Genomic DNA, 17,190 nt, shown 5'->3' with positions numbered 1-17,190 from the left:
TTTGGACTGTGAGAACCAAATAGATGTCCTCAAGCTGTACTGCCTGTTTAAGGATGTCCCATCCCATTTGAAGAATTCATTTTCTTTTTTTTTTTCGGGGGGTGATACACCCAGAAATGCACAGGGGATACTCCTGGATCATGCACTCAGGAATTACTCCTAGCAGTGCTCAAGGGGCCATATGGGATGCTGGGAATCGAACCCGGGTAAACTGTGTGCAAGGCAAATGCCTTACCCACTGTGCTATTGCTCCAGCCCCTCCATTCGAAGAATACTTACATTGTATATTGTGTTTCGTTTCAGAACTCAATGCATGGCTTCGGGATTTAGGAACTCAATCAGCGAGTATGAGTGAGCCGGTAAGATTTGCAAGTTTGGAATCAATTTTATAATACTAACAGAAAATATCAGTGGACCAGCATGTTATTTTTAAAGTGCAGGGCCGGGAATGGCTGGAAAAAAATTTGGAGTATGATGCTTGAATTTGAGGACCCTTATCTTAACTGGGTGCTGACATCTCTGCTCAAAACCTAAAGAAAATTGTAATATGTTTCATGTATATGCCTTGCTTTTTCATTTGATTGAAAGTATCTACAAATGATATTCGTGAAAATACCTTGTCTTTTAAACTGGTCCATCCACATTGCCATGTGTTTCACAGAGACCTACTGGTAATGCTGAGCACTGAATGGTGTACCCCAACCCTAAATGAAAACAAAATACAGAACAGAAAAAGGCATTGACCCTGAAAAGAACCTGCCTATGGTGAGATGTTTTCAATGGCCCTTGTGGTCAGTGTCAGCAGTGTTGGATGCAGTTTTTCTTAATAAATGCATCCCCGGATTTACTCCACATTGAGATAGAACTGAACACAGAATTTAGTGTGTTTTATCTTGAATCTGGTGCATCAGTGTTCTGTGGAGGGAGTTATTTCTGCCTGTTAATCGAGTTAAAAAATATTTAACAAATTAATGGCCCCTCATTCATCAATTTTCCATGTGTGTCTTACAGAAGCATTAGGTTAGTCCATGGTATTGCCATCCACTTGTCGGGAATTGCATTGGTATGTTGCAAATGTTAGAAATCAACCTGCAGGTATCAATTTCTTTTGACATGGAGACACTTAAGGCAGAGAACGATAATTGGAATCCTCTGCTGTTCTACAGGGAAGCAGCCAGCCCGAGTGGAATGTCTCTGACCCTTCACACTGTGAAAAAGTTTCGAGTGTGCATTTGTGCCCTCAGCCACATGGGGATGCCAAGGCAAGCAGGATTGCCTCCAAGGGTGATCAGAATGGAGAGAGCTACCTCATTCTGAAGAATCCCTCCCCGGGGAAAAATTTCACGCAATCTGTTATTCTCAGTCTACAGACACATACCCCAACATTGGAGCAGACCCTTGAATGTGGGAGAGGAGCACTGTTTACAGCGAGTCCTTCACACCGAAAGCCCCACAAGCAAAGTCACCATGGATTGACCCTGTCTCAGTGTAAGGAATGTGGGGGAGCTTTCCCATGTTCCCAGGACTGTGATTTTCCCTTAGAAACCCACAGTGGACAGAATCCCCAAGAGTATCAGCAGCAAGGGCGTGGTTTGAATCCGGCATCACCCCAATGTGATGACATGAACATCCACACAGGAGGGAAACCACATGCATGTAAGGACTGTGCGAAGGCCTTCACTCAACCCTCAGACCTCTTACAACATTGTAGAATCCATACTGGAAAGAAAGTATATGTGTGTGAGCAATGTGGGAAGGTCTTTGGTTACTCCTCATACCTTTCTAGACACAGGAAAATTCATACTGGAGAGAAACCTCATAAATATAAGGCACGTGGAAAAGCCTTCACTCGATCCTCAACCCTCACCGGGCATATGAAAACTCATACTGAAGAGAGGCCTTATATATGTAAGGAGTGTGGGAAGGCCTTTACTTATTCCTCAAACCTTAGTCGGCATATAAGAATTCACAAAGGAGAGAAGCCTTATGGATGTAAGCTATGTGGAAAGGCCTTCTCTGTGTCCTCAAGCCTTGATGTGCATATGAGGATTCACAATGGAGAGAAGCCTTATGGATGTAAGGTTTGTGGAAAGGCCTTTGTTAATTCCTCAAGACTTACCTGCCATATGAGAATTCACACTGGAGAGAGACCATATGTTTGTAAGGAATGTGGGAAGGCCTTTGTTGAATCCTCAGGTCTTACTCGGCATATGAGAATTCACAATGGAGAGAAGCCTTATGGATGTAAGGTTTGTGGAAAGGCCTTTGTTAATTCCTCAAGACTTACCTGCCATATGAGAATTCACACTGGAGAGAGACCATATGTTTGTAAGGAATGTGGGAAGGCCTTTGTTGAATCCTCAGGCCTTACTCAACATATGAGAATTCACAATGGAGAGAAGCCTTATGGATGTAAGGTATGTGGAAAGGCCTTTGTTTCTTCCTCAAGCCTCAATATGCATATGAGAATTCACAATGGAGAAAAGCCTTATGGATGTAAGGTATGTGGAAAGGCCTTTGTTGTATCCTCAAGCCTTCTCTGCCATATGAGAATTCACACTGGAGAGAGACCATATGTTTGTAAGGAATGTGGAAAGGCCTTTGTTGTATCCTCAGGTCTTACTCGACATATGAGAATTCACAATGGAGAGAAGCCTTATGGATGTAAGGTATGTGGAAAGGCCTTTGTTTCTTCCTCAAGCCTCAATATGCATATGAGAATTCACAATGGAGAAAAGCCTTATGGATGTAAGGTATGTGGAAAGGCCTTTGTGGAATCCTCAACCCTCATTCGCCATATGCGACAGCACACTGGGGAGAGACCTTATATTTGTAAGGAGTGTGGGAAGGCCTTTGTTTCTTCCTCAACCCTTACTCGTCATGTGAGAATTCACACTGGAGAGAAACCATTTGTTTGTAAGGAATGTGGGAGGGCCTTTCATCAGGCCTCCGGCCTAATTGTACATCGGGCAGTTCACACTGGGGTGAAATCTTATATATGTCAAGAATGTGGGAAGGTCTTTGTGTTTCCTTCTGGTCTTAGGAAACATCATAAAATTCATAGTAGATAACTCAATGACCTAATAACAATTTTTAATGTCAAAACAGGCCCTTTTCAGAAAGTCTTTTTTCTTTGTACCATGGGATGCTGTGCTACAAAAGTGCAGCCAGGGAGGTAATAATCCTAGCTATGTGTAACAAACTTTTTGTGATGTCAGTCTATAAGGGAAAGTCTATGCCAGGGTCCCCGAATTTGAACTTGATATGTATGTTAACATGTACTTTTCAGATTTCTGGTGAAAACTAAGAGGAATATGAATAAAATGAAAAAAAAATCTCCTTTGCTCAGGGCTGTCATGGTCAAGAGTTGCCAAGATTAGTACCAGGAATTTTGCTTCATGGCTTGGAGGCCAGTCACACATGCTAGGGGAAAAGGCAGCCCAGATAGAGAATGGAGCACCAAATAAAGAGTGTTGCAAGGATCCTCCCAGGATGGGAGAAGCATGCTGAAAGTAGACTATAGACCAAACATGATTGCCACTCAATGCCTCTTTTGCAAACCACAACACCCAAAATAAGAGAGAGAACAAAGGGGAATGCCCTGCCACAGAGGCAGGGTGGGATGAGGGCGTGGGGGGTGGGAGGGATACAGGGATCCGTGGTGGTGGGAAATGTGCACTGTTTGAAGGATGGGTATTTGGTCATTGTATACTTGAAACCCAAGCACAGAACTTTGTAAGTCTACAACTGTGCCTCATGGTGTCTCACTAATTAAAAGTTAAAAAAAGGAATTTGAATAAAAAGGCAAAATAAAATCACTTCGCTCAGGGCTGTCAAGTCTCACCACTGTCTTATTCTTTGTTGTGACTCTGGCGTGACATTTTATTTTGCTTTTTGGTTCACATGCAGTGATGTTCTGTGGTTACTCCTGCCTCCACAATCAGTAGTTACTTCTGGCAGTTCCTGATGACCATATGGGATGGCAGGGATTGAAACTGAACTGCCCCGTGCAAGGAAAATGTCCTCCTCTCTGGACTACTGCTCCAGCGCCTGTGACTTGACCTCTGTAAATGGTAAATCACAATACATGCAGTCCTGTACCTCGATCTCCCTCAGATGTTCTATAAGTATGCTATTCGGTTCTGAATTAAAGGTTCACTGTGCTCTGGTCCATCTGCCATCAGTTGTTATGGTCCCCGTGTCTTTGTTTCTCTGGAGAGCGGAACACCAAACACCTCATACTATGGGACCTACCGACTCACTATTCTTCACATCTGGCAACCTGGGAGGGGTGCCTCAGAATTCACACTTGAGTATTTGTTGTTCTTGTTTCCTTTCATTAGAGTTACCTTTTGACGTTGCAGTATTTTTGGTAAACACCCTTCTTTGTCTGTGGCTTATTCCTACCTCTGAGCTAAAGGATCACTTCTGTCAGAGGTCTGGAGCCCATATATGTGCTAGTGTATTGAACCTGGGTCAGTCAAGTGCAAGGTGAATGTTTTATCAGCTGTATTACCACACCAATCCACAAGATATTATATTCATGGTTTAAAAGTAGACCAAAGGGGTATGGTTGCCGCCAGCAGGTCAATCTGTACCTGTGAGGCGAGCGCATCAGCAGCCTGATGGCGCCTTCAGACTTCCAGATACCCCAAAATTGCTGCTGTGCCTTTGGCTAGCCCCCAAAAATTTGGGGAAAAGCTTAACCAAGAATGTAAACGACCAAAAGTTAGGTATGTGGGAGACACCACCAAACCACCTCCGGCTCAGCTATAGAATTGGAGGCATGACCTCTCTGGTTCCTGATTGAACTGCTTAATGGCCATGATCCCAGAGACTCAGAAACAAATCTCGAAACCCAGAGCCTTGTGGCAGAAATGCGCCCGGTACCTGCAGTAGGTTACCGGTGCTGGGCCAACCCAGGTGGGAATAGGTTTCATGCCTTGGCCTGTTCCCCCTGGTGGCCCAGTGGCCACCATCCTTCAGAGGCCACTGGACAGTCAGGTTTGGGCCCACAGTGACGAGACACACAGGACCTCACAGGATGGGGGTGGAGCCGGTCCTGTCCTCCCCACCACAACAAGACCCCAAGTCATCGCCCATGAACGGCCTCTCTGACTCCTGATCAAGATGCTTAACGGTCATGATCCCAGAGATTCAGAAACAAATCTCAAAACCCAGTAGCTTTTGGCAGAAATGTGTCCGGACCCCACAGTACGTTACTGTCACCCGGCCACCCCAGGGAGGAAAGGATGTTGTCACTCCACCTACTCCCCCCTGGCGAATCAGTGGCTGTCATCCTCCAGAGGCCATTGGACAGTCAGGCTCAGGCCTGCAGTGACAAACTTGTTGGGCCTCACAGGATGGGGGGGGAACCGGGCCTGTCCTCCCCACCCCAATGAGACCCCAAGTCATCGCCCACGAACGGGCTCTCTGGCTCCAGATCAAGCTGCTTAACGGCCTTGACCCCAGAGACTCCGAAACAAATCTCGAAGCTCAGTGGCTTTTGGCAGAACTGCATTCGTACCCCGCAGTAGGTTACTATTCCCGGGCCATCCCAGTGGGGAAAGGGTGTTGTCCCTCTGCCTGTTCCCCCCTGGCGGCTCAGTGGCCGTCATTCTCCAGAGGCCATTGGACAGTCAGGTCTAGGCCCGCAGTGATGAGACATTTGGGGGCTCACAGAATGGGGGTGGAGACGGGCCTGTCCTCCCCACCCCAATGAGACCCCAAGTCATCGTCCGCGAACGGCCTTTCTGGCTCCTGATCAAGCTGCTTAACGGCCATGATCCCAGATACTCAGAAACAAATCTTGAAACCCAGCAGCTTTTTGCAGAAATGTGTCCAGACCCCGCAGTAGGTTGCTGTTGCTGGGCCACCCCAGGGAGGAAAGGGTGCTGTCTTTCCAACTGCTTCCTCCTGGCGGCTCGGTAGCCGTCATTCTCCAGCGGCCATTGGACAGTCAGGCTTGGGCCCCCAGTGAGGAAACTTGTTGGGCCTCAGGGGATGGGGGTGGAGCCGGGCTTGTCCTCCCCACCCCAACAAGACCCCAAGTCATCACCCACAAATGGCCTTTCTGGCTCCTGATCAAGCTGCTCAACGGCCATGATCCCAGAGACTCAGGAGCAAATCTCGAAACCCAGTGGCTTTTGCCAGAAATCCCTCCAGATTTAAGTGTTAAAATTTTAGAATTTCAAAATCACATGGCCTTACTGCAGCCACATGACGTCATATGTTTTTCATAACCAGCAATAGAACACAAATTGTCTACTGTTGCCTTTTCAGCAGATCTGAGTGTTGGGGTAAGTAAAGTAAAGTAAAGGCCCTCCCGTTGATCGTCGATTTGCTCGAGCGGGCCCAGTAACGTCTCCATTGGAGACTTTGTTGTTACTGTGTCTGGCATATTGAATACGTCACGGGGAGCTTGCCAGGCTCTGCCGTGCGGGCGAGATACTCTCAGTATCTTGCCGGGCTCTCTGAGAGGGGTGGAGGAATCGAACTCGGGTCGGCCATGTTGGCTGCGTGCAAGACAAATGCCCTACTGCTGTGCTATTGCGAGTGTTGGGGTAAAATCTCAAATAATAATGGTGGGTCTGGTGTCGAAATATTGAATGTGATCAAAGTAGAGTAATGTGAAAATCATCTGCCCCACAGGTAGGGGGAGGGTGTGGGATGGGGGTATACTGGGGTTTTTGGTGGTGGAGAATGGGCAGTGGTGAAGGTACGGGTGTTTCATTGTATGACCGAGACTTAAACCCGAAAGCTTTGTAACTTCTCATGGTGATTCAATAAATAAAATTGTAAAAAAAATGAAAGAAAGTAAGGTGGAGTTCATGCACAATTCAATCAGCTAATCAGTGACTGAATAAATAGCAGTACTCCTACATTAAAAAAAAGTAGACCCACTCCAGAAATTCCAGTTGTTAGACACACGTAAAATCATGGCTCATAGTAAACACCCTGGATATTTGGATAATTTTGTGATACAAGACACTGTTTACATGATTCTCAGAGCTGTTCCTGCAAAACAGGAGCAAGTGCTGGAGGAGGCTCATGTGATGATTCGGTATTACAGTAAATCTGGACCAGGATGGCCTAGGTCCAGCAGATCAGACATGGGGCACCTGGGACTCACCCGAGTGCAGAAGTGACCTTGTTCCCTGGAAGAAAACTCCCAGGCCCATGACCCTGCCCATTATACAAGAGGACAGCTGAAGGTTTGTCCACCCTGAGTCCCTGTGACTGCCCCCATGCAGAGCCACTAATGGGCCTGTTGTCACTGTGACCTGCAGGGGCCATCTCTGCATGGGAGCTCCTGGCCTAAGAGTTAGTCCATGGCCTTAAGTACGTTCCTGTAGGGCCCTGAGTGGATTCCCGGGGCTCGGGCAGGGCTGTAGTTTACTTCTCTCTTGGCTGAGACTATCCCTACTGTCCCAACAGGCAGCCTGGTCACAACCCATTTCTCTGACCCCTGGAGAGGGAGGAGCATCTTGCAGTGTATCCCTGTGGATGGGTCTGTGAGCCAGTGACCAAGTATCTGGCAAGTCATTACATTTCTTGCTCCAATGCAGCGACTTCCTGGTGGGGGGCGGGGCTGGCTGTGCTCCTCTGGTGCTCACGGCTCAGGTCTTTCCATGGAGACTCCTGCTGATCTACAGGAAAAACAAAGGCAGGAGGTGGTGACGTGCTCTCTGCCACACCATCCTCAGGCATGAGAGCGACAAGATGACCCAGTGCAGTGACAGGAGCGCACAGGCTTCTCGGGTCTTGGGTTGTTTCAGGAAGGAGACGTGGGATGTGGCTCCGAGCCTGAGTGCCCGGCTCTCTGCTGTTTGAGGCCGTAGGGCTTCAAGCTCCTGGATCCAGGCATCTGTGCCAAGTTCATGCTCCCCTTCTCCCCCCCTGGACTGTCCATCACGGAATGATCTGTGCTTTAATTTCCTGGCTTTGTCGTTAATCTTCCTTATCTATCAGGTGTGTAGAATAATCCATGGGAATCTCAGCCTTCGGTCTTCCTTTATGTGCCTCAGCAGGGTGGCTGTGGAGCCTGCAACTCCGAGTCCCCTTTTTTGGAGCAGTCAGAACCCCTCTGCCCTCTAATACCATGCTTATCTTTGCTCTCGGATCATTATATGTTTTTGAGTAACTAAGAAGTTTATCGTCGTTTAGGTTTTGGGCCCAGCCATAGTAATACATGACTCCTTGTGGGTCTCAGGTGTAACTCCTGGCCGTGCGCTCAGGAATTGTACCCCAGGTGTTCAGGGATCTGAGATCTGAGCCTGTCTGCCTCAAGCTAAGCACATGGTCTCTCTCCTGTTCTTTCATGTTCCTTTTAGTGATATTTTTGCCTTTGTTTTATAGTGATGAATAAGTCCATATCAAAATTAGTTTGGATCAGGACATGGATAGCAGGGAGCGCACTTGCATTTTGGGCAGCTGACTGATTTTTGATCCCCTGCATTTCATGTGGTCCCTGTATCTGGTCTGGTCAAAATACAACACCCGAAAGCTAGTTTGGATAATGTCTAGGTCATCACAGTGATCACCCAAAAGATCTACCCTTTTCTGTGGGCCTGTTTGGACTGTGAGAACTATCAAGATGTCCGCTATCTGCTGGACCTCATTCTCCTATCCAGTGAGTAACTCTTACATTCTGTTTTGTTTGATTTCAGAAATCAAACCCCAAATGTGGGATTCAGTATTACCACATTTTGATGCAGTACAACAAGATCATCGATTACAAGTGAACTGGAAAGGTTTGCATGTTCAGAATAAATGATTATGCCAGTGGGATTTTCAGTGGACCAAGCATGTGGCTTGAATGGGGGCACCTGGCATCCTTTGCTGTCAGCAGATCTCCAGACTCCGGACACCGCAGGGAGGAAATCCACAGCCTTATGCCAAGAGTAATAGGCTCTTAGCCTCAGTGGGTGATAAACTCAGTAGTTTTAAGATTTAAAGGCATTCTGTTTTTTTTAAATACCAAAATAATACTGGGTTTTTTTTTTTTTTTTGTAGAATGTAAGCACAGGTGAACATTGTTGAAAAGAACTTGGTTTTTTGGCCCTAGTAGTAGTGTAGTGGGAAGTGCACTGCTTTGTCCAGGGATGGAACCACGTTCTATACCCAGCACCCAATATGGTCCCCACAGCCCCGCTAGGAGTGATCTATAAGCACTATTTTGTGTGACACTGCCCCAACAAATAAATACAAAAAACTCCCCAAAACCTCATTGATTAACATTAACTGACATTACTCAATTAGGTTCGATGTCTTCAATGGCCCCTGTGTTCTCAGTTTTGTGGGGATTCAGCCTTGCTTTCATACATGCATCCCAAGCTCCATACTGAGTTACAACCGAACCCAGACTCTGATTTATTTTTATTTGTTTGAAGCTGGTGCTTCCATTTTCTGTATAGGAATTATTTTCACATAATGTGTTCTTCATTGAGTTGAGAAAGAAATGGACACAAGTTAATGACCAACACTTCTGTCAATTTTGCATGTCCTTCCAAAAACATTTTGTCATTACAAGAAAGCGATACAGGTTTCGATAATTATATTTGCCTGGTGGAAATGTTAGACACCAAACCTGCAGGGCTCGACATTTCTTTGACATGGAGACTCTCACGAAATCAAGAAATAATTGGAATCCTCCTCTGTTATTCTCCACGGAAGCAGCCAGGCTCGATGGAATGTCTCTGGTCCTATGCACTATAACAGTCTCTAAACACTGAATCAGGGATGATTTAAGCACACCTTTTACAGTACATTTCTGCATCCAGTGTTCTGCATTCCACAGATGGGCGCATCATTTTGTTTGTGTTTCTTTTTCTGGCTAACTTCACGCAATACATATTTTTTCTTTCTGACCCTGTTGCTGCATAAAATCAGTAATTCTAAAACCTAAAAAAAAAACACTTATTTGTATTTATTTATTTATTTGTTGCTTTTTGGGTCACACCCAGCAATGTTCAGTGGTTACTCTGGGCTCTCCACTCAGTAATTATTCCAAGTGTTGCTTAAGGGACCATATGGGATATCCGAGATTGAACCCAGGTCGGCCGCGTACAAGACAAACACCCTACACCTGTAGCATGGCTCTGACCTCCCCCCTGAAATCTCTTTTTAATGCAGGGGAAATACTGTGATTTTAGATCTGATATACAACAAAGACAAGTGGCGATTGTTGAAAAGAACCTGATGGTGCAGCACTATTGATTTTGCGTTAGGAAGGGTACTTGCTTTGCACCAGGAAGGAAACCTGGACTCCTTCCCAGCACCCCACATGTCCCTCAGAGCCCCAGCAGCAGGAATCCCTGAGAAGTGCTCGGTGTGACCCTTTCCCCACCTAAGTAAACAGAACAAGAAACGAAAACCTCATTGATTCTGGAGAGGAATCTACTTCAGGTGAGATGTTTTCACAGTGTCCCTCTCGGGTGTGTGGGGATGCATCTTTGCCTTCGCACATGTATCCTGGGCTCCACACTGAGCTGGAACCAAACCCAGTCTCAGGTCCCTTTTATTTTCAGTCTAAACTGGTACTTCATTTTTCTGCAGAGGGAGTTATTTCCACTTACTGTGTCTGTTCATTGAGTTCAAAAAATTTATATAGCTCTGTAACCCCGCATCGGTCAATTTTTGCTTGTCCGTCTTATTGAAACATTAGTCGTTGCTTGGAAAATCCGGTCTCATGTCATAATTTCAATCAAGGGGGTTAAATGTTAGAAACCAACCCACAGATTTGAATTTTCTGGACGAGGAGACTCTCAGGCATAGTAAACTAATTGGAAGCTTTCTCTGCTGTTCCTCTGGGAAGCAACCAGCCTGGGTGCATTGTCTGATCATGCACACTGTGACAGAATCTCGAGCAACCAGTTGTATCCTCAGCCCCATGTGGATGCCAAGACAGGTGGGATGTCTTTTCTGGGTGACCAGAAGGAAGGGAGCGCCCTTGCTGCAAAGAAGCTTACCCCTGGGAAAAGCTACTCAGAGACTGTTGTGCTCAGTCCATGGACACAAACCGTCCCAGGGTAGAAGCCCCTGGACGGTGGGAGATGTCACAGTTTATAGAGAGTCCTTCACTCCAACAGTCTCCTAAGTCACCAGGGTACAAACCCGTCCAAATATAAGGAATGTGGGGGAGCCTTCCCAGGTCCTCGACACCTTGACATCTCCTTCGAAACCCACAGAGGTGGACAGAATCCCCAGGAATGTCAGCAGCAAGAACAAACTTTGTGTCCAGCACTACCCCGGTGTGACCATGTGAACATCCACACAGGACAGAAACCATATACGTGTCAAGAATGTGGGAAGGTCTTCCATCAATCTCGATACCTTATTATACATAGCAGACAATACTGGAGAGAAACCATATGCATGGAAGGACAGTGGGAAGCCATTTGCTTCTTACTCAAGCCTTTTATTTTTTTATTTTTATTTATTTTATTTTATTTTATTTTGCTTTCTGGGTCACACCTGGCAATGCACAGCGGTTACTCCTGACTCTGCACTCAGGAGTTACTCCTGGCGGTACTCATGGGACCATATGGGAAGGTAGGACTCAAGCAAGGCAAAAGCCCTACCTGCTGTGCTGTCTCTCCAGCCCCTCAAGCCTTTTTTTAAGCACAAGAAAATGCATATTGGAGAAAAGCTTTTTATAAGTGAGGTTTGTGGGAAACCTCTTTGGTACCCGTCACTCTTCATTACACATAGGAAAATTAAAGAGTGAAAGAAACCTCATAAATGTTGGTGTTTGGTAACGCCTTCACTCAATCCTCAGCCCTGACTCTGCATGTGAAAAATCATTCTGGAGAGAAGCCTTATATATGTCGGGGGTGTGTGAAGGCCTTTACTTGATCCGCAAAGCTTACAGTACATAGGAGAATTCACACTGGGGAGAAACTATATACATGTGCAGAATGCGGGGAGACTTTTTTTACATCTCCACCCACTTACTACATCCTCAGATACTGCTCATATCAAAAGGCTTACACAACAAAACTTTATGTATGTAAAGAATGTGGGAAGACCTTCTTGTTTCCCTCTGATCTTTGGAAACATGGTCAAATTCATATTGAATGACTAATAAACATTTACAGTGTCAGAACAGGACCACTCAGAAGAACCTCTTTTGTGTGGCCAAGGGAGTGGGGAGTGCAGAAAGTGTACTTCGTGGCTGCCACAAAAGTGCCACAAGCACAATGTTTTGAACATCTCAAATCTATGGAATACCCAAAACTCTGGCAAGGAGTAAGAGAATGTTTGGGGTCCTTCCAAATGTGTAACAGGTCGGGTGTTTGCCTTGCACGTGGTCGACACGGGTTTGATAGCCAGCATCCCCTATGGTCACCTGAGCACCGCCACAAGTAATCCCTGAGTATCGAGCCAGTGGAAACACCTGTGCAACATCCCGTATGATGACAAAAAGCAAAAAACTGTATAGAGGGGGCAGATGTGTGAGGATGACCATGATGGGAAAAAGGGTCAGATAAAGGAGATAGAACTCTGAGAAATCTCTTGGCTTCCCCTGGCCAACCTGGGTTCCATCCCCCACACCATAGAAAGCTTTGCCCTCCCCACAGCTTTAGTTATGCTTTGGCCACTCCCAAATAAAGCCAGGGCACTGGTGTGGCAGTGTTGGGGGCTGCAGAGTTGGGCAAGGATCAGGGGTCTCTCTGCAGAGAGCTTGGAGAGTCCTGGGGAGCTTCAGTAGGTTCTGGAAGGCGGAGAGGGCCAGGGGTGGACATTCCTGAGAGAAAGGACCCTGGGCAGGGACGAATATATTGCATAGCGCCGTCTTGTGGTGACAGAGGGGATGAGGTGTGTCCCGGGTTTACAGGGAAGATGTTCAGAGCTGGGTTTTGCTTCAATGATTAACGATCAAGCCTCATGCAATAGAGCAGGAGGAAAGTGGGTAGAAAAGCGCTCCCCTTGCAGCAGTTAAACTGGGTCCAAATCCAGGCACCCCATTATAGGTCCGTGAACACCTACAGGGGTAATTAAGGAAAAAATATCCAGGAGTCACCCCAGAACATTGCCGGGTGTGGCCCCCAACCATAATCTATCAAACGAAAACCATAACCTCAGTTTCTTTGTCAGCGGATTCCTTCACCTCAGACCCGGAGTTACAACGAGCTGAATCTTGCTTCGACCTCACCAGCTACACACAGAACAGAGAAATGACTTTTATTGAAATGTAGGGTGATGAGGTATGGGGGTGACCAAGAGAGGAAACCTTTCATATGGGGTATTTTGAGATAGAAGATGGGGGGGAGGAAATGCTTTGTGCTCAACACAAGTAAATTCCCAGCATTATGTAGGGTTCTCGAGTGCCCGCAGTAGGTCTGTTGTGGCCACCGACCCCTCTCTCCAATAAAGAACCCAGTGTCACTTGCCCAGATAGTATTGTGTGTAGGGAGGGAACGAAGATCATGTTTTTTTATGTGGCTTCAAACCCCACTAGGAATAGCAAATTCTGGACACCTAATTAAGAAACCAGAGACTCTTGTGGGGTCAGAGAGTGTGTGGGTGGGTCTCTGGAGGGCGGAAAGCATCTGTTTCGGGGGGAGGGGCACACAGTAATGCTCAGGGGTTGGTCCCGCCAATTGTTAGATATTTCTGTTGGCGTGCATGGATCTATATGGGGTGCAAGAAATCCAAACAGATGCAAGGCCTTACCCACTGTTATCCCACTAGGGTCCCAGGCTGCGTGTTTGATTCTTAATGAGCCCCAGCATTGAAGCAAATCTGATGGCTGGAAATCTTAAGGGTGGGGAACTCGGGCAATGGGAGTTCCGCTTAACCGCCACTAGATGCCGCTGTGGGGCGCTTCCACAGCGTAAAAATTTTCACCCTAGGGTTAACTTCCATGTTAGGTGTGGTGTAATTAAGGATTAAGCATGCAGCCTGGGGCATGCAGCAGTAGCAGAGCCCTTAGGGCACTTGTCTTGTGTTCTGCAGACTTGGGTACTTTTTCCGGTATCCCATATGCCAAGAGTCATTCCTGAGTACAGAGCCAGTTGTCACCCCTGAGCAACATCAGCTGTGACTCCCAAAACATTAAAAAGGAAAGAAATCAGAGCATCCTCAATCTGATGTTGGCAGATTCCTTCAGATGGAACCTTAGTGGGGTACCGAGATGAATCTTGCTTCCACATTCCTCATTCTCACAGAATGGGAGAACACCGTCAAAAATGTAGGGTGTCAGGTTGTGGGGTACACAATAACAGGAAACTTTTATGAAGTAGTTCAGCCAGAGAATAAACAGAGGGGGGTTAGAACTTGACTTGCTCAGAGAGAGAACATAATATTTTTATTTAAAATTTTCTTTTCTTTTTGGGTCACACACGGTGATGCACAGGGGTTACTCCTGGCTCTGCACTCAGGAGTACTCCTTATGGTGCTCAGGGGACCATATAGGATGCTGGGAATTGAATGCGGGTCGGGCGTGTGCAAGGCAAACGCCCTGACTGCTGTGCTCTCTCTCCAGCCCTTTATTTAAATTTTTTAAACAATGGAAACTTACCTTCATTGTGGCAAATGAGCTTCAATCCTAGGCATTTCTAATGTTCCCCAGAATCTCGCGGGCCCACATCAAACCCCCATAAAAAATTAACAATCCTAAGAAACTCACTTTCCTGTGCCCCACCCACTCCCTAACTGCTTGTTTTACCAGGATCAACCCTGCTGCAGTTTTCCTGATGGCCTTGTGTGTGAGAGCATTGACCACATTTGACTGGCCAGTAAAGCATCAGGGGACTTCTTATCCGAGCTCCCACACTGACCAGCTACTCTAGCAGCTGCCTCTCCACTCCCTTATTCAAATCCATCCCCCTTCCGCCACTGATTCACCTGGGTGGGGTTAATACTTCTCTACACATCTGGTGTCTGGCCCTTTAAGGCTGCTTGCAGCACCGGAAGTGACATCATAGCGGGGCCTTCCAGGTGCTTCTCTTCCTGGAAACGGGTCAGAGAGTCCTTGTTCACGTGGGTGAAGGACCAAATAGGGCCCCAGTGAGAAAGGGAACTCTGAAGGCCGATTCTGTCTTGGTGCAGGTTGGGGGTGGCCTCCTGTGAGCGCTCCGAGCGCTCCAAGCCTCCTCGTCTCTGCGCTGTGAGCCGCGGGACCACGCCAGCTCAAGGGGCCTCTGGCGCTTGTTTTTCTTGTGTTCCCCGATATCCAGGCGGTTCCTGAGGTATGATGGAGTCCTGCGGGGTACGGAGCTTTGGGAGGTTCATAGGGGGTTGTAGTGAGATTTGGGGGTCGCGGGTGTGAGTGCGTGATCCTGGGGGCTACTGTGGCCACGGTCGCCTTCAGCTCTGCTTTGGGGCAGCCGCGGGTGGGCGCGGGGCTGAGCGCGGGGGCTGCGGGACTTGGTGTGCAGGAGCTACCGAGGGCGGGGCCTTAGCCTTCCCGAACCTTCCAGCTGACCCATGTTGGGTCCTTGCCCCAGTTTCGCTGCTGTAGAATCTCCAGATTCACTTTGAGGTGCTGAGCCGCAGCCCCCCTAAAGGCAAGAGACCCTGTTGCCATCCAGCTTTTTCATTGGCTGCCCTCGTAGGTCAGGTCCGGACGGTGGATCTGCAGGTTTCTGGGTTTTCCAATGATAATTTCCTTTTGGGGCTATTTTTGGTGTGGGGAATGGGGGGCTCTGCATTCCCGGAGATACCCTGAGGGCTTACTCTGGCTCTGGCCTCAGATATTATTCCTGGCAGTACTCTGGGGGCCTTGGGGATGCAGAGGATTGATTAGTGTCAGCAACACAAGCATCCTAACAGGTTTACTCTATGTTGGAATAGGAATATCTGCCTCCTGACATCATGTTGCAAAGTCCTACCCAGACCGCTGGTTATCAAGGTGAGTACAGGGAGTAAAGGGTGTGTGTGTGCATGCGCTTGTGTGTGTCCATGTACTACTGGTAAAAGTGTATGTCTGTAGAAAATTTGTTTATTTATTTATTTATTTTGCTTTTTGGGTCTCACCCAGCCGATGCTCAGGGGTTACTACTGGCTCTATACTCAGGAATCACTCCTGGCAGAGCTTGGGGGACCGTGTGGGATGCTGGGAATTGAATCCGGGTTGGCCGCTTGCTAGGCAAACACCCTACCCACTGTGCTATTGCTACAGCCCCTGTAGAAAGTTTTTAAAAAATTATATTTATTTGCTTTTTGGTTCATACCCGGTGATGCAATGGGTTACTCCTGGTTCTGTCTCAAGAATTACTCCTGTGGTGCTCAGGGGAAGCTATGGGATGCTGGGAATCGAACCCAGGTTGGCCACTTTGCAAAGCAAACTGCCCTACCCACTGTTCGACCACTCCAGCTCCTGTTTTTTCGTTTTTTTTTAAGAAGACAGGGGCTCCCCCATACAATCATAGCCCAAATGGTGGCTCTCTCACGGGGCCAGAAGGGGGCGCTGATGCATGGGATTTCCTGGCCTCAGAGTCCTTCCTGGCTGGGCCTGGGAGAACCTTCTGTGGTATCCGGGAGGAGTCACCAGACCAAGGTAGGGCCGACTTTTCTCACTTGTAGCCAAGCCCAGAACTTGTGTCGCAAAAGGCAGCACAGATGCCAACCCATTTTGCTTCTCCTGGGGAGACAGAAGCATTAGGCAGTGTTCCCCAAGCGGGTCTGTGAATCAGTGCCTGAGGGTGTGGCTGGTCAGAACTTGGTAATTTTGCTCCTGTCCAGTGGTCACAATTATGACTTTTCCTACAGGTCTCTGATCCTCAGAAAAAACAGAGGCAGGAGAAGATGGTGAGGTGCCATCGGACACACCGACGCCACGTAGGAGTGACAGAAGAGGTGATGCTGTGACAGGAGGGCCAGGCTTCCAGGGCTGTCTGTCTCTAACTTGCTTCAGGAAAGATCCTGCCGCCTTGTTGGAGCGCCCGGCTCTCTACTGTCTGAGGCCACGTGTGTTAGTTTCATTGTATTTGCCTTTTGGATCACAACAGCTCAAAGATTACTGGTGGTCAGGGATGACTCCTGACATGTCTCAGGGACCATATGGGGTGCTGGGCATCAAAGGCTGGTGTCTGGGTATTTTGTTTTGTTTTCAGAGCCACACGCAGTTATTCTGGGGATTATACTCTTGGCTCTGCACTCTGGCATTGTACCTGGCACTGCTTAGGGGACCCTATGGAATGGTGGGGATCACCAGCACTACCCACTATCCCCATCCCACTGTCC

The 17,190-nt window shown here is 47.5% G+C and overlaps 1 protein-coding gene across 1 annotated transcript in view; it reads left to right on the top strand.

Moving 5' to 3' along the window:
- The first annotated feature begins 347 nt into the window (after positions 1–347).
- LOC130022008 (zinc finger protein 345-like) overlaps positions 348–17,190 on the top strand; it is a 64,353-nt gene continuing 47,510 nt past the window's right edge. Inside the window, exons 1-3 of the mRNA XM_056112734.1 lie at positions 348–359; positions 1,914–2,669; positions 2,754–2,960. Coding sequence (XP_055968709.1) covers positions 348–359; positions 1,914–2,669; positions 2,754–2,960 — 975 coding nt within the window. The remainder of the gene's footprint in view (positions 360–1,913; positions 2,670–2,753; positions 2,961–17,190) is intronic.

Source organism: Sorex fumeus, unplaced genomic scaffold (assembly GCF_029834395.1).
Source record: "Sorex fumeus unplaced genomic scaffold, SorFum_2.1 ptg000019l, whole genome shotgun sequence".
NCBI lineage: Eukaryota > Metazoa > Chordata > Mammalia > Eulipotyphla > Soricidae > Sorex > Sorex fumeus.
This window is presented reverse-complemented; position numbering and strand designations above follow the sequence as displayed.